This window comes from Bufo bufo, chromosome 3 (genome assembly GCF_905171765.1).
Source record: "Bufo bufo chromosome 3, aBufBuf1.1, whole genome shotgun sequence".
In the NCBI taxonomy this organism is placed as follows: Eukaryota; Metazoa; Chordata; class Amphibia; order Anura; family Bufonidae; genus Bufo; species Bufo bufo.
Window position 1 is genome coordinate 652,216,731 of NC_053391.1, and position 27,586 is coordinate 652,244,316.

Below are 27,586 nucleotides of genomic sequence, written 5' to 3' on the forward strand. Positions count from 1 at the left end.
CGCTCCCCCGCTCCTACTATGGCAACCAGGACTTTAATAGCGTCCTGGGTGCCATAGTAACACTGAAAGCATTTTGAAGACGGCTCCGTCTTCAAATGCTTTCAGTACACTTGCGTTTTTCCGGATCCGGCGGGCACCTCCGGCAACGGAAGTGCACGCCGGATCCCAACAACGCAAGTGTGAAAGAGGCCTTAGTCAACAAAGGAGGTGAACAAACAAAACTACTGCACAATCGATCAATTTTAGGTTTATTGGGGCAATTAAAAAATGGTGGTGAATGTGAAATTTCCAATAAAGCTATACCACAGGAGGTAATTGTACGTAATATTCTTCTAAATGGCCAGTTTGATACACATCTCTCTACTATCTGTGGGCTCTCTCAATCATCAGCTAATAATATTTTTAGACCCAGTCAATGGGTCAAGATGCGCTTCTTCTAGACCTCAAAGAGGTTGTCCATCCCGCGTCCCCCAAGATCATCAGGAAAGTGGATAAAAGAAAGAAAAGAAAAAATATTGAATATTGTTTTGCCCAGTCACACTTCCGGTCCTGCCAAGCGGGCCAAAAATGGAAAAAGAAGCAGCTTTGCAATTAGTTTTAAAGGGGGTGTCTGGGTTCAGACTTATTGCAGCCACATTTTATTGTGCTAATCTATCCAAAGCAAAAAAATTAAGCAGTCCTACCAATAGTCCTAACTAAAAAATCTCCTAATTTCTCCTATGCAGACCGCTGTGTTTTCATAGTTACAGACTACAAGCAGATCCTTGTAGTCTCATCCTGCGGTCTCATGCAGAGGTAACAATCAACTCAACATTCACATCATAATGCCCTACTATAAAATAAACTGATAATTTAAGAAACATTCACATATTTTTCACTACAAGGACATTTAAATGAGTGACCAGATACTGTATATCCTGTGAATGGACCGTAGCAAAGGACAGGAAATGTTCACAAAACTTTTTTTCCAGGGATGTAAGATTTGCTGGATTGAGACTGACTACAGCAGGTCTCGGGCTGTTAACATGATGTCCCCGAGCAGTTAGGTGATCTTCTGGCAATGTCTGGGATGATTCGTAGACTCTAGATGGCTGTGGGTTCAGGTAATAGTTTCACCCACTGCTGAAGAACTCTGTCGACGTGGGAATTCTTGTTTGGAGTGAAAGGTATCCCAGTAATTCGGATCCTCTGTTGTAATTGGAACAGCAGATGCCATGAGATCTTCATAGGAGAGAATTGTGAACATCGTTCCATTCTACAGATTAAACAGACAAAAGAAATGACATCTATAGAATGTAGTTTTCACAGGTAAATGCATGTGTAGGGGACGGTGGACTGGGAGGCTGGCGGTTCATCCTATCACCGAAAGAACAAATACTGGCAGAATTCTGCCTCCAGAAGGAAATCAGACTGATTAGTCTGATCAGGATTAGACTGACACAAAACTGAACTTCTATGAATTGTGAGGAAAGTAAAAACCTTACTAAAAAGATCAGCATTGTCCAAACTGCTTTAAATATAGGACAGCGTATTTTTCATTCTATAAGATGCACCCGCAAACAGGCAGTGAAAACATCATCACAACTGTCAAAGTGCAGAGGGTACAGCAGTTGCAGAGCCTCTAGGTGTAATGGTAACGCCCCCATTGCTCCTAGAGGCTCATTTGCATATACCAAAACATCATTTTCTCAGCAATGCGGGCACATATCAACATGGGACCAACACAGACTCCTTCATCTATCAAGTGCACATGTAACAGGTCAGCCAGTGTCATAGGTACAGATCTGATGACAGATGCCCTTTAAGTAATGTATGGTCTTAACATCAGGATAGTAATATATACTAAAATGCATTATAAAGGTTTTAACTGTACCTGTGATTTGGGGGGTTTATTTGTGTTCCCCAAAGCAACAGCCACGTGATGCTTTTCATCCAGGAGCATTTCCTGCAAAATATGAGACAAATAAAACCTAAGTACAAATATGCAGGATGTTATGTGAATGTCCAGCCACTAGTTGTCCTTTTAGAGGACTGGATCTGTGGACACTCCAAAACTTCAAGATTATTAAGTGTCCCAGTTCTTTTAAATACTGCCGCAAGTTTTTCCCAAGGATTTATCTGATTTGCCTGCATTCATTTAACCTGCTCCAGGGCCAGGAGCAGAGAAGCATGCTCACCGCATGATACTGCCACCACTGTGCTTAAAGAGGACCATTCATTACGATAAAAAAAATCTAAACTAAGTATGCTGACATGGAGAGCGGCGCCCAGGGATCTCCCTGCACTTATTATCATCCCTGGGCGCCGCTCCGTTCTCCCGGTATAAGCTCCGGTATCTTCAGATTTTCGACTCAACTGGGAGGAGCCTGCTCTTGTTCTCCTGGGCGTCTCCTTCTCCCAGGCTGTAGCGCTAGCCAATCGCAGCGCTCAGCTCATAGCCTGAGAGTTTTTTTTTTCTCTCAGGCTATGAGCTGAGCGCTGCGATTGGCCAGCACTCCAGCCTGGGAGAAGGAGACGCCAGGAGAACAAGTGCAGGCTCCTCCCAGTTGAGCCAAAAATCAGAAGATACCGGAGCCTATACTGGGAGAACGGAGCGGCACCCAGGGATAATAGTAAGTGCAGGGAGACCCCTGGGCGCCGCTCTCCATGTCAGCATACTTAGTTTAGATTTTTTATTGTAATGAAAGGTCCTCTTTAAAGGGGTTCCCCAGGAATTAAGAAAATGAAAGTAATTAAATATTACTTTATGATAAATATATTCCCAAATATCTTTCATTAGTTATAATTGTTAGTTTTGTCTGGTGAGCAATCAGTAGGAGAAATAAAATGTCTGCCGTCCTATTTAGGGATCGACAGATATTGAGTCTTTAGAGCAGATACCGGTAATCTGTGAACTTTCAGGCCGATAATAGTCTGTGTATTTTCATTTTTGAAAAAAAAAAGAAAAATTCCTACACAAATCTGCTGAAAATGAAAATGTTTATTGTTAACATGTAGGTTTTTTTTGTAATTTTTTTTTTTCCATTTATATAAACTTAATATTTTATATTTTTTTACTTTTGGCCCCCTTAGGGACTAGAACCCTTGTCCTATTCCCCTGATAGATCTCTGTCAGGGTGAATAGGACTTCACACTCTCCCTGCTGCCCTGTGCTTTGTGCACACAGCAGCATGGAGCTGACTATGGCAGCCAGGGCTTTAATAGCGCCCTGGCTGCCATGGTAACCGATCGAAGCCCCGCGATTACACTGCTGGGGCTCCGATCAGAACTGCCACTGAGGAGAAGGGGAGAGGGGACCTTCTGGCCACTGCCACTAATGATTACTACTGGGGCTTGGGTGGGGGGGGCACACTGCGCCACCAATGAAGATAACTCTCATTTATTCATATACAGGAGAAGGGAGCTGGCTCCCGACCTCTATGAGCGGTAGCTGCGATCCGTGGCAGTTAACCCCTCAGGTGCGGCACCTGAGGGGTTAACTACCGCAGATCGCAGCTACCGCTCATAGAGGTCGGGAGCCGGCTATGTAATTCTGCAGCCAGCTCCCCCCTCCTGTATATGAATGAATGAATGGGAGAGTTCTCTTCATTGCTGGCGTAGTGGCCACAGCCCCGTCCCTCCTCTTTTCCTCCCTCCTCTCATTGGTGGCAGCGGCAGCAGCGGCACAGGGCAGAGGGAGACACTGCTTCCTTCTCCCCTGTGCTGCTGAGGGAACATGGATCGTGCTGACAGCAGCGCGATCCGAGTTCCCGATTCGTTATCGGTATATCGGCAAAATAGATGCCGATAACGTTCAAAATTCTGAATATCGGCCGATATCGGTAAAACCGATAATCGGTCGATCCCTAGTCCTATTAGTACACACAAAACCTGTCCTAATCACACAGGAGGACCCGTTACTTCAGAACACTGAACCATAGAGCTGCCTCATCCTCCTCTCTGCTCTCCTTGTCAGGGATTATGATCCCGAATACAGATAAAATCGTCAGCTGAATCTCTGTAGGAATGGAGTTAATGAGAAGTACAGAGAGGACAGACTGTGGTAATGTGGGGCTGTGGAAATGGAGACGGCACACAAGTGCTGCTGTTCATTATCCACATCCAAACCTCCTCTCTGTACTTCATGTCTTCTAATGAGCTGCATTCCTACAGAGATTCAGCTGAAGATCTTATCATCTGTATTCAGGATTATAATCCCTGACAAGGAGAGCAGAGAGGAGGATGAGGCAGCTCTTTAGCTCAGTGTTGTGAAGTAATTTGTCCGCCTGTGTGATTAGTATAGGTTTTGTGTGTGCTAATAGGATGGCGGCAATTTTATTGCCCCTGATTATTGCTCCCCAGACAACACAAGCCATTATAACTAATGAAAGGTATTTGGGAATATATTTATAATAAAGTAATATTTAGGTATTTTTAGTAATTTTATTTTCATAATTCTCAGAGAACTCCTTTTAAGGGGAGTCTCTCACCAAAGACCTCCCTATTAAACACAGAGCACTGTTAGATAGCCATTGCTCATCAGAATAAATATTTATATTCCCTTCCCGATTTGAGGCTCCGTTCCATCAAGATCATGTTTTTTTCTAATCTGCAAATAAACTGTTTGGTGCAACTAGGTCATCACCGTTGTTCTAGTTGCACCAAAGCTCAGTTCCTTTTAGCACCCAGTCCCTCCTCAGGACAGCCCATCAATAGCTGATCGGAAGGGGTACAACTCATCGCCAATCAGCTGTTTGGCAAAAGCTTTGGTGCTGGAAGCAGACAACTCCATCTACTTTATAGTGGACTGCACTCATCATTGCAATGCTGCTTATATTGAAGTCAATGGAAGCAGTGCTGCAGGGATGAGCTCATTCCACTGCACCACTGAGCTGTCTGGTTATGGCACCACAGCTATTTCCAAACGGCCAATTAGCTAGTGATAACCTATCCTAAGGATAGACCATCACTTAAAATGAAGATAACGCCTTTAATTAACATAGATGTATCACCTCTGAGACCTCCATCAAAGATGAGATTGATGGGCCCCAAGTCTTCATTTTTAGCCTCAAGGATGATGCAGTAAGTCTCCATAGAGACAAATTGGAGCAACACATGCCTGCAAGTTCAGAGTTCAGTGGACAGTTCCTTTGGCAGCGTGCTTAATATTCTGGGATAATTGCAGCTCGGGGGTCTGAGAATGCTGTGTGGGAATAACAATGACCTGCACTGGCGAAACATGGACCACGCTGCACACAATTGTCCCGAAGTTGTGTACCCATGAAGCAGCAAATGTATCAACCTCGAATGGTTGGAGATCTGAATTTGGATTACGTGCAACTTTGCTCTTTATATTGGATTTGATAGTTCCAAGACGTGAAAATTCTCTTTATCGTTACCCATGTGACCAAAATCTAATTATTTTTCTGCTGCTCAGATATAACGCAACAAGAAGGCTGTGGGTAGAGAGCTCCTGTTAAATCAATGCTGTAAATCAGATTTTTCAAGGCTACATAACAGAAAAACATGGAAATGCTCTTCCAATCAGATGTAATCTTACCTCAAAGGACCAGTTTTCATCTTCGTCATCGAGCCACATTTTGGTTTGTGTGTAGACCTTGCCCCTCTCCATGTGTAAGGGTGACAACTCAAATTCAATTCTTTGCAGGTTAAAGCCGAGGCCGACCCCTATGGCTTTAATAAAGCTTTCCTTCAGTGCCTGGAACCACAAACAGACGTACATGCTGCCGAGAGATATTTGCCATCGTAATAAATTTCAATGCATTATTTACCATCGTTACCATAGTCTCGTGTCTGTGCATTGAGCCTTATAAATGTTTCACTTCTTGATGTGAATAATGCATGGACTGCAGTTATGTCAGCAAAATATAAAAAAGAAGCTGAGAATTATCGGACGTAGAGAGTCTGGTTACATACCTGGTAAACATATGCTTGTTACTAAAACTGACTGCCGCAGTGTGGTGAATGTGGAAGCCAAGCTTAAAGGGGTTGGCCCATGAAAAATGTTCTACAGTTTTCAAACCAGCCCCTGCATCTGAATACTTTTGTAATTGCATGTAATTAAAAATGTAGCATAGCCACTGAGTTATTCAGAAAAATGTATTTGTATAGCGCCACCTGCTGTTTGTTCTTTTTCCTATTTCTATGTCCTGCTCACTGAGATGGACGCACATGCTCAGTTTGATATAAATCTAGCAGAGCAATGAATGGGGAGATCTCTGAATCCATGTGAGGTACAGGGCTGGTTCTAGCTTTATTAGAAAGAGATTGTCATGTACTATATGATGTCTTATTTTAATTTTTTACTTTAGTCATGGGATAACCCCTTTAAGGGATATTGAGGAATACGCACACGTACGCTGTGAAGCCTCGAGAAAAGGACACTTCTTCTGAGAAAATCAGCCCTGAGCTAAACCAGATTTTTAAGTGCTTTCCTTTCACACATAGTGGTAATGGTGTGAATGAACATGTTTCACATTTTATTTAATTTTTTTCCTCCGCAATTATCATCATTATGCCTTTGTACAGTTGCTAACTATATGACGATAAAGGAAGTTGGCCACTGACCTCGAGTAAATACTGTTAACTGCCCTTGTTAGGCCTCACGTCAGACTGCTCAAGCATGGATTGACTTTAAGTTGCATTTCACACATCAGTGGTTTTCCACGGACGCACATCCTCTTTTGCCCACGATTACAGATCCCTCATGCACATTATAGTCTACAGATCAAAACCATAGACATAACATGGATGCCATCTGTGTTGGGTCCGTGGCCTGCACAGAGCACTGGGAGGAGATGCTCTGAAAACAAATTTTCTGACTAGCGGTGTCCGAGATTGTAGGCAATAAGTTGTGTGGGTGCTCACCCGTCTAATATCATGCAAGGTGCTCTAGGTCTGACTGGCTCACCCAGCCAGTAGCAGGGTTACGTTAAGATATGTTTAGAATTTAGACCGGCACTCTACTATCCGGGGTACAGTGAAAAGCAAGAGAACAAGGAGCGGAGATGATTATGTAAAATCCAATTTATTAGTCTAAAAAATTTATATAAAAAAACTGATATAAAGAATTGATACAGTATTCCAGACTGGAGCATAAAAAAAATGAATAAATATATATATATATATATATATATATATATAAAAAAAAAAAAAAAAAAAATGGTGAGTAGTATAGTAATCCGGATGCAAAATAGTCTTATAATGTCCCATGGAGAATGTCTGGTATTCTAAAGATAAAGTAAATAAATAAAAATAGAGAAAATGATAAAAGTAGAAGAGTAGAAAAAAAGAAGGGGAAAAAGAGTCTGTGCCTGTGCGCCAGGGATGGTACACTGTGTTGGGGTGGTAGTTGTAGTGCACAATATGGAGTGCTAGTAAGAGTGAAAATAAAAGAGTCCAATTGCCCCCCGAAACAATGCCAGAACAGGCCAGAAGCACTGAGGTTAAGAAATGATAAGCTCAGAGTCCTGTCTACAAATGCTCGCAGTTTAGGTAAAAAAATCAATGAACTTGGGTCAATAATGGCATCTGAGAATGTAGATTTAGTGGCTGTTACGGAGACATGGTTTAATGAAAGAAATGACTGGGACATAACCATACCAGGGTACTCTTTATACAGAAGAGACAGAGAAGGCAAGAAAGGAGGAGGAGTGGCCCTGTATGTGAAAGATAGCATTAAATCTAACCTAATACAAGTTGGTGAGGCCAACATAGAGTCAGTTTGGGTTACGTTGCAGTTTGCTAACCATGCAGTAACTCGTGTAGGTGTGATATATAGACCACCTGGTCAAGTTAAAGAACTAGATGATCTACTAGTTGAAGAAATAGCTAAAATGACAATGAAAGGAGAAGTTATCATTATGGGAGATTTCAATCTTCCAGATATAAACTGGAAAACCAAAATAGCAAGTTCTACCAGGAGTACAGATATTCTAAATTCCCTACTGGGGTTATCTCTACAACAAGTGGTTGAGGAGCCAACCCGGAGGGAGGCCATTTTGGATTTGGTATTCACAAACGGGGATTCGGTATATGATGTCATTGTAGGCGAAACCTTGGGATCTAGTGATCACCAGTCAGTGTGGTTTAATATAAGAACTGTGAAAGAGTCCCACCACACAAAAACAAAAGTTTTAGATTTTAGAAAAACAGACTTTTCAAAAATGAAATTAGTCATAAATGAGTCCTTATCAGACTGGAACGGATTACATGGAGTCCAGGAGAAATGGGACTACTTAAAAGGTGCATTATTGAAGGCAACAGAAAATTGCATTAGACTCGTCAGTAAAAGCAAAAAAAGGAGGAGACCAATGTGGTACTCAGCAGAAGTGGCCCAAATCATTAAAAATAAAAAGCTAGCATTTTGTAATTATAAAAAAAACCAGAGCAATGAAGATAAGGAAATCTACAAGATTAGGCAGAGAGAGGCCAAGCAAGTTATAAGAACTTCTAAAGCGCAGGCAGAAGAAAAACTAGCTCAGTCTATGAAAAAAGGGGATAAGACATTCTTCAGATATATAAATGAAAAAAGGAAATTAAAACAAGGAATAACTAAATTAAAAACAAAGGACGGAAGGTATGTAGAAGAGAATAAAGGGCTAGCCGACTGCCTTAATGAATACTTCTGTTCAGTTTTTACAAAAGAAAAAGGAGAAGGACCTCCACTAGAAAGAATGACTAATAAATCGTTTGATGCATGTATCTTTACAGAGGAAGATGTTCTAAGTTTGCTGTCTAAGGTGAAGACAGATAAGTCACAGGGGCCTGATGAGATACACCCAAAATTATTAAAAGAGCTTAGTGGTGAGCTGGCAAAACCGTTAACAGATTTATTTAACCAATCATTAGTAACAGGAGTCGTCCCGGAAGATTGGAAATTGGCAAATGTCGTGCCCATTCACAAGAAAGGTAGTAGGGAGGAATCGAGCAACTATAGACCAGTGAGTCTGACATCAATAGTAGGCAAATTAATGGAAACCCTATTAAAGGATAGGATTGTGGAACATCTAAAATCCCATGGATTGCAAGATGAAAAACAACATGGGTTTACTTCAGGGAGATCATGTCAAACAAATCTTATAGATTTTTTTGACTGGGTGAATAAAATAATAGACGGTGGAGGTGCAGTAGACATCGCATATCTAGATTTTAGTAAGGCTTTTGACACTGTCCCACATAGAAGACTTATCAATAAACTGCAGTCATTGAGCATGGACTCCCATATTGTTGAGTGGATTAGGCAGTGGCTGAGTGACAGACAACAGAGGGTTGTAGTCAATGGAGAACATTCAAAACAAGGTAATGTTACCAGTGGGGTTCCACAGGGATCTGTACTGGGACCGATTTTGTTTAATATCTTCATAAGTGATATTGCAAAAGGCCTCGCTGGTAAGGTTTGTCTTTTTGCTGATGACACAAAGATATGTAACAGGGTTGATGTTCCTGGAGGGAAACGCCAAATGGAAAAGGATTTAGGAAAACTAGAAGAATGGTCAGAACTCTGGAAACTGAAATTTAATGTGGATAAGTGCAAGATAATGCACCTGGGGCGTAAAAACCCAAGGGCAGAATATAGAATATTTGACACAGTCCTGACCTCAGTATCTGAGGAAAGGGATTTAGGAGTAATTATTTCAGAAGACTTAAAGGTGGGAAGACAATGTAATAGAGCAGCACGAAATGCCAGCAGAATGCTTGGATGTATAGGGAGAGGTATAAGCAGTAGAAAGAGTGAAGTGCTTATGCCGCTGTACAGAACACTGGTGAGACCTCACTTGGAGTATTGTGCGCAGTACTGGAGGCCATATCTCCAGAAGGATATAGATACTCTAGAGAGAGTTCAGAGAAGAGCTACTAAACTAGTACATGGATTGCAGGATAAAACTTACCAGGAAAGGTTAAAGGACCTTAATATGTATAGCTTGGAAGAAAGAAGAGACAGAGGGGATATGATAGAAACTTTTAAATACATAAAGGGAATCAACTCGGTAAAGGAAGAGAGCATATTTAAAAGAAGAAAAACTACCACAAGAGGACACCGTTTTAAATTAGAGGGGCAAAGGTTTAAAAGTAATATAAGGAAGTTTGTATATAAAATACAGCGGCTCACCCCTATCTCGTATGGATAGGTGCTCACCCTCTGGTCCTACCCTCAGGACCTAGGGGACAAGAAAGAATATATAGAAAGTGAGGGGGCACACACACACGGGAAACACCAGATGATTGAGTATATATTATTTAATATTCTAAAAACAGACCCATAAAATGACTAAAATATATACCATATAATGTTACAGCCCCAAAGATACAGATAAATGCTAACAAATACGCTGGCGTGCTGAATTCATATATAGTCCATACAGTGTCCCAATTAAAGTGCTACAGTGTAGAAGCTACTATGAGTATGGTAGGTTACATAGAGTCCATCTACACACTGTCCCGATCGGTGTAGACAAGTGGTAGCACAATATGTTCCAATGCCTGTAGTGTTAAATCGCCGGAGGTTTTGTGGGCTTAGTCCAATTGTAGTGGAACACTCGTGTCCAATGTTCAGAGATCAGTAAGACATATTTGGATGAACTTCCCAGTTACTTACTGTATCCAGCCGCTTGCGCTCCCCCGGTCTCTCCCCTCCTTGCTGTCTGGTCGCAGCGTTAATTTCTCAGGTGGCCAGACCAGGCCGACTGTGGCGTCCCACGTGACCTGGTGGTATGGGGTTCCGGGCGGACGCTTTGGTGACGTCACTGTTGTGCGGCGGCAGTTTCAAATCTGGAAGTATTGGAAGTGAATCTCTGAAATGCTTACAGCTCGATGTCCTGTCTTTTTGGTCTCTTTGGTCTTTGACTTGAATCCATGCTCACTCTGTGTTGCCAGACGCGTTTCAGGGTCCTACACCCCTTCCTCAGTGGCCACCGAGTGAGTGGATTCTCACTCCTTTTAAATGGTATTGACCCACCCACAATTGTGCTTTTTTCAGCTTTCTCCAATATGTGGAATGGATTTTATAAATATTGCCTTACAATAGTGCATAAGACAATTTAAAAGAACATAATAATAAATATTAAACCCCACATAGTAATCACAATGTTAAAACATTAAAATAATATTCTCAGAGAGGAACTGCAAGGTCAAAGATGTACTTTAGGGAGAAAACGCATCAAAACCGCAGCCATGTGAACTGCGTTTTGTATGCGGTTTCTGTAGTTCTGTGTACTACAGGGCAAACTGATCCCCATCCAAGGGACTTGGACCAAAACCGCACCGTTATAATTAGTTTTTTTCTGCGGTTGTATGATTTGTTGGTTTATTCCTCAAGATCCGTGTGTTAATGGGGTAATTGATAATGATGTATAAGAGGAGCCGTCCCGTGGGGAGGAGGATCACAGTATCGATTAAAACTAACTGCGATATCTCATCCCCACCGGACAACCCCCCATAATCACAGGAAACCGAAGACCTCCATCTCGGCATTCAGACCCTTCGGCATAATGGTGTCATACTCGAAAATTCTACGAGATTCCTGTCGTGACATGTGTGCAATGTGGTTGCCTCCTCTCCACATTTTTTTGACCCTTTCTATGGCAGTGAATTTTAGGCCAGTTGGGTCACAGTTATGTTGTATTTTAAAATGTTTCGATAGGCAGTGTGTTTCTAGACCTTTCTTGATATTGGCCACATGTTCAGCTACCCTCTTCTTAAGTGTCCTTTTGGTCCTGCCTATATATTGTTTCCTACACCCGCATTCCAACAGATATATAACATCTGTAGAATCGCAGGTTAGGCATTCCTGTATTTCTACACTGAAGGGATTTGTTGTGGATTTTACCCAAGTTGTTTTTTTGGGGAAACTAGTGATCTTGCAATTTGTGCATCTGCCACATCTAAAAAATCCATTGGTTGCTAACCAATTATTCTTTTGTGGCTGTTGCCTATCCTTTTTGTTTTTCACTGTTGGGGCTATTTTGCCTGCCAAATTGTTTGCCCTTGTGTACGTTATTTTTGGTACATCGCTCAAAAGTGGGCCGATTAATTTATCGTTTAGCAGATGTCCCCAGTGTTTGCGAATGCTTCTTTCCATCACTCTATATTGTGAGCTGAATGGAAGAATAATTCTGAGTGTTTCATCTCGCAATTGTGGTGCCCCTATCTCAAAAAACCCCTTACGTTCCATCTTCTTGACTTTTTCCAATGATTTGTCTATCAGCTGGACTGGGTAGTCTCTTTCTAGCAGTTGTTTCTTCAAGTCCGCAGCCTCTTCATCAAACTTGTCCTCAACCGTACAGTTCCGCTTGAGTCTGCGGAACTGACTGGTTGGTATGTTGGTCAGCCACCGCGGAAGGTGGCAGCTGGCAAATCTGATGAAGCTATTTTTGGCTACGGGCTTGAAAAACGTACTGCATTGCAGCCTGCTGTCCCTAATCCATATCTCTAAGTCTAGGAATTCAACTTTTTCTTGACTGATAGTTGGACTAAATACAAGGTTCTTGTCATTTGTATTGAGGTCACTAAGGAATACATCAAGCGACTCAGCAGTATTAGACCAAATAAACAAGATATCATCAATGTACCGCCGCCACAGCACCAGATCCGTCCCCAGCCTGGGTTGAATGGTCTCCCTCTCCCATTGAGCCAAAAACAAGTTGGCATAGCTGGGGGCGAATCTGGTGCCCATGGCGGTACCGGTACATTGCAAATAAAACTCCTGCTCAAAGGAGAAGTAATTGTGAGCTAAAATATATCTCACTCCATCCAACAGGTATTCTAACTGTTCAACAGGGAGCCCAGCATCTCCCGACAATTGCTCATATAGTGCCTGTGTCCCCCTGGTGTGTTCAATGACTGTGTAGAGGGATCCAACATCCAATGTCCCCAAGATCCACCCATCAACCCAATTGACTTCTTCCAATGTTTTAATAATGTCAGTGGTGTCGCGGATATATGATGGCACTCGCTTGACATAAGGTTGAAGCCATTGATCGATGTATTTAGAAAGATTGCATGATATAGATTGTATCCCCGACACTATCGGGCGACCTGGAGGTGCTTCCAGGTTTTTGTGGATCTTGGGGACACAATAAAACATGGGAATTCTCCTCTCTGTATCCAGGATGAACTTGGCTTCCTGGTCGGAAAGAAACTTAGCTTTTACCCCCCTTACACAGTACTCTTTCAAAATATTATAATATTCCTGTGTGGGGTCTCCCCTCAGTTTTTTGTAGGTATTTTCTGATCTTAGTTGCCTATAGCATTCCTCTATATAGTCTGTCGTTTTGAGAATGACTACGGCCCCACCCTTATCAGCTGGTCTGATTACGATATTATTCTCTTCCTGTAGGGATTTGATAGCTCTAACCTCCTCTCTGCTTAAATTTGTATTGATCTTGCGGCTCTTTATTCGTCTCAGGTCACGTTCAACATTGTTCCTGAACGTGGCCATTTCGCTGCTGATTTCCTGCCTCGGGAATTTTTTTGATCTAACTTTAAGATCTGTATGTGCATATTTATTGATGTTCCCTCCCATGTCGGTCTCCCTATTAATGGGGTTTTTTAAAAAATATTTTTTGAGACATAGGCGTCTGATGAATTTTTCCACTCCTATGTATGTGGCAAATTTGTCCATAGCATTCGTAGGGGCAAACTTAAGGCCTTTATTGAGAAGTTGCACCTGGATTTCTGTGAGTGCAACATCACTGATATTTATTACATTGGTGGTTGGTGCTTTTAATTCTTGTGTTTTCTCCTTTTGTGAATGTCGTCCTCTCCGAATTCTTCGTTGTGATTGTGCCTTTGTGATCTGCTGGTGGTCGGTGTGTGATGGTGTACTGTGTTGTGATGGTGTCTGTGTTCCTGTCTGTGTGTCTGATAGTGCCCCTTGCCCTGTGTATATTCCCTCGGACGCTCCCTCAAATTGTAATCGTGGACATACCTTTGTGCTTGGTGACTGCGTATTCTTGTCTCTTGTCGTGGTGGAGTGGGAGTGCGTGTGCTCCTTATTCGTGCCTTGTGGTGTGGTGGTGTAAAATCTAAAAAATGCGGTGTTGCAAGTGTTTCATATCTGTTTGAGATTTTGACATTCTCAAACTGTGCATTTGTGTGTTCAACCTCCCATTGTCCGTATATCTCAGTGCTCTCTTTTCTTTCCATGTGTTGTAATTTTCTAGATTTTTTGCCTATTATTTCCCTTTCCAATATATCTAAATTTTTGCAGATTCTTTCATGCCATTTATGGACTACATCGGTATCTGGGAATGTTTCCATTTCCCTTTTTAGGGTATCAATCTGCCCTGCCATTTCCTCTGTCATTTGTATCCTCCTTTTGATAATCATTTGGACAAGGGCCTCTGACTGTGTTTTCAAGAAGCCATCCCATTCCTTCTTGAATTTCTCACTCATCAAGTCAGACGCAGGTGTCTTGGCCAATGTTAAGCCTTTAGGGATGAAACCCTTGTCCAAATATTGCGTGAGAGATCTTATCTCCCATTTATTACGCAATTGACGTTGCAGAATCCTCTCTAGAGTTTTAAAAAACATCATCCATTGATCTTGTGCTTTCTGTTGATACTTCTCCTTCCATATTGAAAGTGAAAGCCTCTATCATTATCAATTACCCCATTAACACACGGATCTTGAGGAATAAACCAACAAATCATACAACCGCAGAAAAAAACTAATTATAACGGTGCGGTTTTGGTCCAAGTCCCTTGGATGGGGATCAGTTTGCCCTGTAGTACACAGAACTACAGAAACCGCATACAAAACGCAGTTCACATGGCTGCGGTTTTGATGCGTTTTCTCCCTAAAGTACATCTTTGACCTTGCAGTTCCTCTCTGAGAATATTATTTTAATGTTTTAACATTGTGATTACTATGTGGGGTTTAATATTTATTATTATGTTCTTTTAAATTGTCTTATGCACTATTGTAAGGCAATATTTATAAAATCCATTCCACATATTGGAGAAAGCTGAAAAAAGCACAATTGTGGGTGGGTCAATACCATTTAAAAGGAGTGAGAATCCACTCACTCGGTGGCCACTGAGGAAGGGGTGTAGGACCCTGAAACGCGTCTGGCAACACAGAGTGAGCGTGGATTCAAGTCAAAGACCAAAGAGACCAAAAAGACAGGACATCGAGCTGTAAGCATTTCAGAGATTCACTTCCAATACTTCCAGATTTGAAACTGCCGCCGCACAACAGTGACGTCACCAAAGCGTCCGCCCGGAACCCCATACCACCAGGTCACGTGGGACGCCACAGTCGGCCTGGTCTGGCCACCTGAGAAATTAACGCTGCGACCAGACAGCAAGGAGGGGAGAGACCGGGGGAGCGCAAGCGGCTGGATACAGTAAGTAACTGGGAAGTTCATCCAAATATGTCTTACTGATCTCTGAACATTGGACACGAGTGTTCCACTACAATTGGACTAAGCCCACAAAACCTCCGGCGATTTAACACTACAGGCATTGGAACATATTGTGCTACCACTTGTCTACACCGATCGGGACAGTGTGTAGATGGACTCTATGTAACCTACCATACTCATAGTAGCTTCTACACTGTAGCACTTTAATTGGGACACTGTATGGACTATATATGAATTCAGCACGCCAGCGTATTTGTTAGCATTTATCTGTATCTTTGGGGCTGTAACATTATATGGTATATATTTTAGTCATTTTATGGGTCTGTTTTTAGAATATTAAATAATATATACTCAATCATCTGGTGTTTCCCGTGTGTGTGTGCCCCCTCACTTTCTATATAATATAAGGAAGTATTACTTTACTGAGAGAGTAGTGGATGCATGGAATAGCCTTCCTGCAGAAGTGGTAGCTGCAAATACAGTGAAGGGGTTTAAGCATGCATGGGATAGGCATAAGGCCATCCTTCATATAAGATAGGGCCGGGGGCTATCCATAGTATTCAGTATATTGGGCAGACTAGATGGGCCAAATGGTTCTTATCTGCCGACACATTCTATGTTTCTATGTTTCTATGTTTCTAGTAATAATGCATGTAGTATGGTCGCATAAAATTGTGAAGGCTTATTTAAGAAATAGTGTGGCAGGCAGGTGGATTGTAAGGATCTCCGGTGGCGTCCCACACAGAGGTAATTCCTCTGCCTGTTACCTTAGCAACTTCCTCTGGGTGCTGCCGGTCTGGTCCTGTGTGTTGCGGGTGGAATTGTCGGCTGGTGGGCGGAGTGCGCATGTACTGTACATCCTACGGCTTTTGAGTGGAGTACACAATGGACTCTACGCCCCACGTGGTATTGGCATCCCACTGGATGTGTGAGCGTCGTCCCGCGTGATCTTAAGGCAATCGGCGTCCCACATGGTTTAGGGCTGCTGGTTTGGGCGGATCTGTACGGAATGGTGTGCCGGCTGGTTGGTTCTTGTGGAAGCGCTTCCTATTTGCGGTTGTTGTCCTCTGTGAGAGAGTCCTTCACCAGAGATTGGCAGAAGATTGGCAGAGATTGGTCCGAGATTGGGATTAGATTCTCTGGAAATTCATTTTCAGCTGAGCCGTGTCCGTGGAATAGAGTTGACCGTCTTGTAACAAATGTTATCATGGACGTGTGAATGAGACCTTAGGAGCCAATCAGCGATATTTGGACTTCACATTTATTGAACAGCAATACACTTTTATTAGTGTTATGTTGTCAGGTTTTCCTAGACTAGGTGGATGCCAGGGGTAAATTCACATGCTGCAGATTTGTGGTGAGTATTTTGCACCACAAATCCAAAGGAGTTTACAGTACAATGCATGTGAATGGGATTCTGAGAACCTCATACACATGCTACAGATTTTCGACATTCTCGTTATGCTGCTGAAATTCTGCGGATTTTCAAATCATTACTGCACAGGGTAAATTCCAATGTAAATCTGTGGTACAATCTGTGGCAAGTTCAGCCGAGGAATCAGCATGGATTTGCAGCGAGATCTATGTCTGAATTTTTTTTTTTCTGCATGTGCTTTCAACAAACTTTCATTAAATCAGTAGTAAAAACGAATGTAAGAAAGTCTGGATTCATCTTAATTAAAATGCCTCTTTCTCCACTTATGAGCAATTCTCCCCTCCCTCCTGGAGCACCGATTATTCACATTCAATTCACTGCTAAACTCAATCCATCTAAATTTATTAAAAATAAAAAACTTAAATTTTCTCATGGACACACAGTGGGGAAAATATGTATTTGATACACTGGCGATTAGGGATCGACCGATATTGATTTTTTAGGGCCGATACCGATAATTTGTCAACTTTCAGGCCGATAGCCGATAATTTATACCGATATTCTGGGTATTTTTATTTTTGAGGAAAAAATAAAATTTCCTACACAAATCTGCTGAAAATTAATGTTTATTGTTAACGTGTATTATTATTTTATTTTTTTTGTAAATCTTTTTCATTTATACTTAATATTTTTGTGTTTTTTTTTTTTACTAACTTTTAGCCCCCTTAGGGACTAGAACCCTTGTCCCATTCACCCTGATAGATCTCGATCAGAGTGAATAGGATCTCGCACTCTCCCTGCTGCCCTGTGCTCTGTGCACACAGCAGCATGGAGCTGACTATGGCAGCCAGGGCTTCAATAGCGTCCTGGCTGCCATGGTAACCGATCGGAGCCCCAGGCTTACACTGCTGGGGCTCCGATCGGAGGAGCAGGGGAGAGGGGATCCTGTGGCCACTGCCACCAATGATTAATACTGGGGGGGGGGGGGGCACACTGCGCCACCAATGTTTTTACTATTGGGATGGGGGTGGGGGGCGCACTGCGCCACCAATGACTAATACTAGGGGGCTTGAGGGGGGAGGGCGCACTGCGCCACCAATGTTTTTACTATTGGGGTGGGGGGCGCACTGCTTGAGGAAGGGGGGGGCGCACTGCGCCACCAATGAAGATACCTCTCTTTCACATACAGGAGGCGGGAGCTGGCTGCAGAATCACATAGCCGGCTCCCGACCTCTATGAGCGGTAGCTGCGATCCGCGGCACCTAAGAGGTTAACTACCGCGGACCGCAGCTGCCGTTCATAGAGGTCGGGAGCCGGCTATGTGATTCTGCAGCCAGCTCCCGCCTCCTGTATTTGAATTAATGAAAGACTCATCTTCATTGGTGGCGCAGCGGCCACAGCCCCTCCCCTCCTCTTGTCTTCCGTCCTGTCATTGGAGGCAGCGGCAGCAGCATCACAGGGGGAGGAGACACTGCTTCCTTCTCCCCTGTGCTGCGGAGGGAACACAGAACGCGCTGAGAGCAGCGCGTTCTGTGTTCCCAATACGTTATCGGTATATCGGCAAAATAGATGCCGATAACGTTCAAAATCCTCAATATTGGCCGATAATATCGGCCAAACCGATAATCGGTCGATCCCTACTGGCGATTGTGCAAGTTTTTCCACCTACAAAGAACGGAGAGGTCTGTAATTGTTATCATAGGTACACTTCAACTGTGAGAGACAGAATCTAAAAAAAAAATCCAGATAATCACATTGTATGATTTTTTAATTATTAATTAGCATTTTATTGCATGAAATAAGTATTTGATCACCTACCATCCAGCAAGAATTCTGGCTCTCAAAGACCTGTTAGTTTTTCTTTAAGAAGCCTACAGGACAATAGGCAAGCAGCTTGGTGAGAAGGCAACTGTTGGCACAATTATTAGAAAATGGAAGAAACACAAGATGACTGTCAATCTTCCCCGGTCTGGGGCTCCATGCAAGAGCTCGCCTCGTTGGGTAAGCAGGATTCTGAGAAAGGTCAGGAATCAACCCAGAACTACATGGGAGGACCTGGTCAATGACCTGAAGAGAGCTGGGCCCACAGTCTCAAAGATTACCGTTGGTAACACACTACACCGTCATGGATTAAAATCCTGCAGGGCACACAAGGTCCCCCTGCTCAGTCCAGCACATGTCCAGGCCCATTTGAAGTTCGCCAATGACCATCTGGATGATGCAGAGGAGGCATGGGAGAAGGTCACTTGTTCAGATGAGATCAAAATAGAACGTTTTGGTATCAACTCCACTCGCCATGTTTGGTGGAAGAAGAAGGATGAGTACAACCCCAAAAACACTGTCCCAACCGTGAAGCATGGGGGTGGAAACATCATACTTTGGCGGTGCTTTTCTGCAAAGGGGACAGGAATACTGCACCGTATTGAAGGGAGGATGGATGGGGCCAAGTATCGCAAGATTCTGGCCAACAACCTCCTTCCCTTAGTAAGAGTATTGAAGATGGGTCGTGGATGAGTCTTCCAGGATGACAATGACCCGAAAAACACAGCCAGGGGAACTAACGAGTGGCTCCATAAGAAGCATTTCAAGGTCCTGGAGTGGCCTAGCCAGTCTCCAGACCTGAACACAATCAAAAATCTTTGGAGGGAGCTGAAACTCAATGTAGACTAGCGACAGCCCCGAAACCTGAAAGAGCTGGAGAAGATCTGTATGGAGGAGTGGGCCAAAGTCGCTGCTGTAGTGTGTGCAAACTTTGTCAAGGACTACAGCAAACGTCTCACCTCTGTAATTGCAAACAAAGGTTTCTCTACTAAATATTAAAGTTCTGTTTTTCTATTGTATCAAATACTTATTTCATGCAATAAAATGCTAATTACCTTTTATAAGATGCACCTCTGTTTACAAAAATTCCAAGAAAGAGTTACTTTGTAACAATTAATTCAATTACCCAATTAATCACTGCTTAGACTTCCCAAAATCCCATTGGTTAGACTATATTAAGCTAATTATCTACCTTTATCTGTTTAAATACACCCCCTTTCCTTTATTAACACTTTCATTCTACTACCCTTTAATAAATGTCTATCCGTTTTTTCTATACATACTTCTCCTTCTCCATTCTATTTCTATATTTTTCTGCTAACTATTATCCAATAGCATTTTCCTATAGCTATTATGCTATTTATAATTAACTGTTTCATTTTTTAGGTACTAAGCTATCTACTACCAATAGCTCTTCCTTATAGCCACTATCCTACCTTATAATAATCAGAAATCCCTGCTCATAACATAAAATAGTCAGACAATAACACAAAGGCTATAAACCAATGAGACATGCAGGACCAGCTCTCTGCATTTTTTTATTATAAAACTAGAAAAACTTACATTACAATCAGCAATAAGAGAGAAATCAATAAGCATACTTAGCTCAAAATTATATATCCTATCTATTCGATCTCAAAAATACAATCTATTTTATCAAAAAGAAACTTCCTATTCTATAACTAAATTGTTCCACATATATACAGTGCTGTCCATAATTATTCATACCTCTGGCAAATTTTGACTTAGTTACTTTTATTCAACCAGCAAGTAATTTTTTGCCGGGAAATGACATAGGTGTCTCCAAAAATATAATAAGACGATGTACAAGAGGCATTATTGTGGAAAAAAAGCATTTCTCAGCTTTTATTTACATTTGAGCAAAAAATACAAGATGTTCCGCACTGTGGAAAATCTCAGAGGACGTGGTCGGAAGCCAGAAGTGACACCTGTGCTGCCAGGAGGATAGTTAGAGAGGTGAAAAAGAATCCAAGGATCACCACCAAGGCCATCCTGGTGAATCTGGGCTCTGCTGGTGGCAATGTCTCAAGGCAGACAATCCAATGGACACTGCACACTGCTGGGTTCCACGGATGCAGACCAAGGTGGACGCTACTTCTCCAGATAAGGCACACAAAAGCTCGCTTGGCCTTTGGAAAAGCTCATCTGGACAAAGAAGAAGACTTCTGGTCTTCTGTGTTATGGTCAGATGAAACAAAAATTTTATTGTTTGATCACAATGATGTTTCCTTCATTTGGCGTAAAAAAGGAGAAGCCTTCAACCCAAAGAACACCATCCCCACTGTCAAACATGGTGGTGGGAACCTAATGCTTTGGAGGTGCTTTTCAGCCGATGGACCAGGGATCTTAATCACAGTAAACGGCACCATGAAAAAAGAGCAATACATGAGGATTCTCAGCGACAACATCAGGCAGTCTGCAGAGAAACCTGGCCTTGGGCACCAGTGGACATTTCAGCATGACAATGACCCAAAACACACAGCAAAAGTGGTGAAGAAATGGTTAGCAGACAACAATATTAACGTTTTGGAGTGGCCCAGCCAGAGTCCAGACTTGAATCCAATTGAGAATCTGTGGAGGGAACTAAAGATCAGGGTGATGGCAAGAAGACCCTCCAACCTGAAAGATTTGGAGCTCATTGCTGAAGATGAATGGGCAAAAATACCTGTGGAGACATGCAAAAAGCTGGCCTGCAATTATAGGAAGCGTTTGATTGCTGGATTAGCCAATAAAGGCTTTTCTATTGATTATTGAGAAGGGTATGAATAATTTTGGACTGGACACTTTTTGCTCAAATGTAAATAAAAGCTGAGAAATGTTTTTTTCCACAATAATGCCTCTTGTACATCGTCTTATTATCTTTTGGGAGACACCTATGTCATTTCCAGTCAAAAAAATACTTGCTGGTTGAATAAAAGTAACTTTAAGTCAAAATTTGCCAGGGGTATGAATAATTATGGGCAGCACTGTATGTTCCATAGTGTGGCAGCAGTTCTTCCCATCTTCTTCCGGTCCTGCAAATATAGGTACATTTCGCTCAAGGCCAGATTCACACAGTCCTTTTCCTCAATAAGATGTCTTCTGAAGAGCAAGTTGCAGCACACCTTCCAGATTGCATTTTTAAGGGTACTTTCAGACTAGCGTTAGAGGAATCCGGCAGGCAGTTCCGTTGCCGAGACTGCCTGCCGGATCCAGAAATCCATGTGACAAATGCATTGAAATACCGGATTCGTCTCTCTGGTGTCATACGGAAAAAGGAACCGGTATTTATTTTCTTCACATTTGTCTGCGCATGCGCAGACTGAAAACTGGATCTGTTTTTCCAGAACACTTTGTACCGAATCTGGCATTAATACATTTCAATAGAAAATGATGCCGGATCCGGCATTCCGGCAAGCGTTCCGGAATTTTGGCCAGAGAAAATACAGCAGCCAAATACTGTAAGAGTGACTGAACTGAAGACATCCTGATGCATACTGAGCTTTCCATTCAGAATGCATTAGGACAAAACTGAAGCGTTTTTTTCTGGTATTGAGCCCCTAGGACGGAACTCAATACCCGAAAACTTTAACGCTAGTGTGAAAGTACCCTAATACAATGGAGCATAATCCACATTATTCTCTTTTTTTCTGGCCTTACTGTATTTTATAAGCCACACAGTACTAGTTCACGATCTAGTCTCTGAAGGTCGCATGTATGTTTCAGGATTACCCCAACTCTTCTCCATACATTTTGAGCGAAAGTACAGTTCCAATAAACCTACATTCTGGTTTCATCACTTAAACAGTTCCTTCTGGGACACTTGGGTGTTTCACTTAGGCCCCTTTCACACGGGCGATTTTTCCGCGCGGGTGCAATGCGTGACGTGAACGCATTGCAACCGCACTAAATCCTGACCCATTCATTTCAATGGGGCTGTGTATTGGGGGAGCAATTTTCACGGATGGTTGCTAAGGAGATAATGTTAATAAATAGGGATGAGCCCCGGGACCCCATTAAAGTCCATTTACTTTTTTATTTTCCATATAACATGGTTATAATGGAAAAGAATAGCATACCCTAATACAGAATGCTAAGTAAAATGTTCATTGAGGGTTAAAAATTTTTTTTTTAAATTACCTCATCCACTTGATCGCGCAGCCGTTCTAGTCTTCTTTCTTCTTCTTGCAGAACCTGCGCTGACGTCAGAAGAACCTTCTATCCTCATTCAGCACCAGCGCTGACGTCACTGCGCTCACCATGTGGTGAGCCCGATGACGTCATCGCAGGTCCTGCAAGAAGACGAAAGAAAAAGTGGATGAAGCGAGTATTTTTTTTATTATTTTTTTAACCCTCAATGGACATTTTAGTTAGCAGTCTGTATTAAAGAATGCTATTATTTTCCATTATAACCATGTTATAATGGACAATAATAAAATCTATAGAACACCAAACCCAAACCCCAACTTCAGTGAAGAAGTCCGGGTTCAGGTCTGGGTACCAACATTCAGTTTTTATCACGGGCGTGTAAAACCCATTAAAACGCTTTTCCAGTTTTGTCAGCTATTTTTGAGATAACACTTTTCTCTTTCATGACTTTTTTTTAAAGAAGAAGCGCAAACACTTTTCATTCCCCTCTAAATGTTTGACTTTGCTGTTAAAAAATGATCTCTTTCTTTTTATGATAAACTGACTTTTTGATGTTTTCTTTTGTTTTTTTGATTAAAACAGATACATCCATACCGGCTTCTCCCAACTTCAGGTAAGTCTGCAACTTTGTGTTTAAGTCCTTTAACCTTTGCTTCTTTTCCTTAGCCTTTTTTATTCCAGCTTTAAAGAAGAAATCTTTACATTTCTATTTGTGCTTGAATCAACTTATGATCAGAAAAGCGATTTTCCCTCAAATGCATATTTCTTGGCTTGAAGACTTTAGAAATAAAAAAAGAATCCAGCCTGGATTGTACAACAGAATTGCTCCATGTATACCCTGGGTCATTGTCATTGGTATTTGACCAGACATCTATTAGGTTCAAGTCCATAATTAGAAAATTCAACTGCTGTACCGTTTTATCAAACCGTCTTGGTTGTTCGCCGTTTCTATCTTCTTCTTTCAGTGCACAATTGAAGTCTCCACCTATGATGACCTGTTAAGAAGGGTTGCACATCCTCCAGCAATTCGGCTCTCTTGTGGATCTCAGGTGAGGCGTATGCATTCAGTAACTTCTTTATTTCTTTGTCGTTATATTTTATGTTAGCCCTTCCCGGAATTAGTTGCATGTATGACATAATTTGGCAATTGTTTCCTTTAAATAATATCCCGACTGCAGAGGCTCGATTGCTGTTTTCGCCGGACCACAGTGAGGGTCCTTGTGTCAAATCTCTTCTTAATTCTGCATAAATCAGAGAATATTCGATGCCACATTCTTGTAAGAAAATAACGTCACTGTGAACTGTAAATATGAAAACTGGGCTGCTCTTCTAGTTGCTCCCTTAATGCCCCTGACATTAAGAGAGGAGACCTTTAATATTCCGACATCATTTATTCATTTAAGAAAAAACAGCTCTCTCCAAGAGCACTTTGCATATTTTCTCTTTAGAGGTGACATTCTGATTCAGGTCATTTCATCACTGGATCCACTTGATGACATAAATCCTACCGGAGTAGTAGGACTCTCGCACTGTTGAATCCGGACACTAAGTCTCAGCCCGCTATCGCTCTCATCCGTACTTATGTGAGAAGGTCTTTTTATTCTGAGGGTCTCTTCTTCTTGTTTGTCCACTTTCCTTTTTGTATCTTTTGCTTCCAGGTCCATGGCTTCTTCCCCCACAGACTTCTCCTTCACCCCTGCTGCAGTATTAGGTTTCCCTACCACTTTTGCAGGGGGCCGCTGTTCTAGGAGGAATCTCCACAGGGTCCACCTCTTTCGGTCTTCTGGATGTACCAGCTTCAGATACGATTGCAGGTAGGCTTGTGGTCACAGGCTCTTTGCCTCCAGGCTTCCCCGAACTAGGTTCACCCACAGCGGACAGTACTGGAGCAGAATCCGCTGAAGTCCCCCTTTCATCCGGTTTCTTTGGTCCCTCTGTCTTCCTTGCAGGACCCGCTGCAGCCTCCACATACGATCTATTTGACCGCCTAGGGCACTTTTTGTAGGCATGACCTTCTGCTCTGCAATCACATTTGGACAGTCCAAACTCTTATGACCTGTTTTTTTTTACATTTTCCACAGAATATCACCTCCTCTTTGCATTCTGTTTGTATATGTCTGAAGCTTTTGCACTTTCGGCAATATTGTGGCATCCCTGGACAATACAGATATCCCCTATCTCACCCAATGACAAAGTTAGATGGGGGCCGACTCAATCCCCCAATCCCTCCTGGATCCTCTCTAAAGGTCACATGAAATTGACATTTCCCTTTCCACAAATCTGCCTCAGGATTTCATAGTCAGACAATACGTTGATAAGAAAAATTTGATGTCTCCCAAGGCAACAAAAGGGTTATACATGTGTATTACTAACGGTATTTCCCCCGTTGATTAAAGTAAAATTAACTTAAGTCAGAAAATTATGGCAGTCAGAAATATTACCAAATGTAAGGATGTAGGTTCCTTTTTTTTTTTTTTTTTAGTCATTTAACGTCAAGATGTTTTCCTTTCTTACTTGTAGGGTTTTGATAAGGATTTCGTCCACAAGATAAAACAATTTGACTTTTTCTTTCTCCAATACTTCAATGAAAACAGAATTCCGGATCCTCAATTCGCTCTGGTCGGCAATTCGGACATTTTTTTTTTAAATTCTTTATTTATAAGTTTCAAGAATAGGATTAAACTTGTAAATATATTAAATCACATAAACAAAATGTTAAAGCCGAAACCAGTCCGACCAACATATATACGGTCAAGGGGAAGGTTAGGCGGACAGGACTTCATCATGTAAGTAAGGATTGGTACCAATTCGGACATTTTTCATGTAGATCGCCAACCCGTACTTCTGGAATCGCTCTCCACGTCTTTGCTGTAAGTTATTACCTTTTGACCGTGTCTGACCAGGCCAGATGTCGCAGGTGCAAGCTGAAAAGCCAGGCCAGACCAGCTCCCTACCCAGAAGTACCTGAGAGCCAGTGAGCCTCAAAGTTGTATGATTTGAACTAGATGGCTTGGCGGATATGCGCACCCAGCTCATTATCATTAGGGTGACAAAAATTTTAAAAACTCCTTTTTTCATGCCAGCTAACTCTTCTCTCACTTTCCAGGAGGGCTGCAGAAAAACTTTGTTTTCTAACTGTCCTAGCATTATATACAATAACCTCTCTATACAGTTTTGTCATGTAAACTCATTTGCATAAGCTCAGGCTTATGGGAAAGATATGCAAATGAGCAGAAGCCGCCAGTTTTTTTTAGCTGAAACACTAATTTGCATGAGAGGTGACCAAGAACCCAATGGGGACTCCTGGACGGCTGAGCTCCAAAGATCCGGTGTGAAGATGGGAGAAACTTCCAGAAGGTAAACCATCACTGCAACACTCCACCAATCTGGGCAATATGACGGAAGCCCACAGACACACTCGGAAGCCCTTCTGTGGGCTTTCGTGTCCAAGCATCCGCTCTGCAAAAGATAGGACATGTCCTATCTTTTGCCATATTTTGCAGATCAAGGACCCATTCAAGTCAACGGGTCCGCATTCGCAGCACGGAGTTCACATGCCCACAATACCAGCACCATGGCCATAAGGTCGAGTGAATGAGCCCTTAAGGCGTCTTCTAATGCAGCAGATTTTGTTGACCAGAATTTGTGTGACTGAAAATCAGTTCCAGTCATCTGAATGGGTTTCTTTTAGTGGGAAGCACATGGATTTCTGCAAGATTCAATTCAGATGAATTGAAGTGATTTTTAGTTGCAGTGTGTGAAGGCATCCTCATACAAACTAAATTCCAGCTGCTGATGTAGTGCCAGCATATTACAGAACGCTGTACATAGTTTGTAGTCAAGTGCACAAATTTCCCTATCTCAGCTGAACAAACACCCTAGGGTGTTTCATCAGAAGTCAATTATAGCTACTCAGTTTTTGGGGTCTTTAAGGAAATACAAGGTGACAACATGCAAACTCCATACAAACGTTACCCTGGATCAGATTTGCCCAGGAAGTGGTTCCTATAAGACATATTCTTTATTAGCTTTTTGTCTTTTTTCTTAAAGGGGTATTCCAGAATTTTACTACTGATAGCCTTTCCTTAGAACAGGCCATCAATATATGATTGGGGGCCCCCGTGCCAATCAGTTATTCTGCCGTATCTCCTGCACTGGATCCACACAGCTCTATCCATTGTGTAGTGGTTACTGCACCGCCGCTCCCGTTCAGTTCCATGGGAGCGGTCCTGCAGCTACCAGCTCTGTCCACTACACAAGCTTCCAACTAATGCGGAAGAGCTGATCGTCAAGGTGTTGGATCCCCGTCAATCAGATATTGATGGCCTGTTCTAGAATGCCCCTTTAAAAGGGGTTGTGTCACTTCAGCAAATAGCATTTATTATGTAGAAACAGTCACTACAAGGCACTTACTAATGTATTGTGATTGTCCATATTGCTTCCTTTGCTGGCTGGATTCATTTTTCCATCACATTATACACTGCACGTTTCCATGGTTACGACCACCCTGCAATTCAGCAGCCGTGGCCGTGCTTGTACTCCATAGAAAAAAATTACCAGCCACCAGACGGGCCGCTACTTTTTTCCTAGTGTGCAAGCACGGCCACGGCTGCTGGATTGCAGGGTGGTCGTAACCATGGAAACGTGCAGTGTATAATGTGATGGAAAAATGAATCCAGCCAGCAAAGGAAGCAATATGGACAATCACAATACATTAGTAAGTGCCTTGTATTAACATTCTCTACATAATAAATTCCATTTGCTGAAGGGAGACGGCACCTTTAAAAAAAAACGAAAAAAAAAATAAAAAAACACAAAACTACTAATTAAACGTATTATAGGAACCACTTCCATCCTAGGTCCTGGGTTAAAATGTG

General features: G+C 42.2%; 1 protein-coding gene across 1 annotated transcript in view; it reads right to left on the reverse strand.

The window, feature by feature from the left end:
* Window positions 1-231: 231 nt before the first annotated feature.
* The window catches only part of AASDHPPT (aminoadipate-semialdehyde dehydrogenase-phosphopantetheinyl transferase), an 87,380-nt gene continuing 60,025 nt past the window's right edge, over window positions 232-27,586 (reverse strand). Inside the window, exons 4-6 of the mRNA XM_040426273.1 lie at window positions 5,540-5,698; window positions 1,874-1,945; window positions 232-1,255 (exon numbers count right to left, since the gene is read on the reverse strand). Of these exons, the coding sequence (XP_040282207.1) occupies window positions 1,100-1,255; window positions 1,874-1,945; window positions 5,540-5,698 (387 nt within the window). The 3' untranslated portion in view covers window positions 232-1,099. The remainder of the gene's footprint in view (window positions 1,256-1,873; window positions 1,946-5,539; window positions 5,699-27,586) is intronic.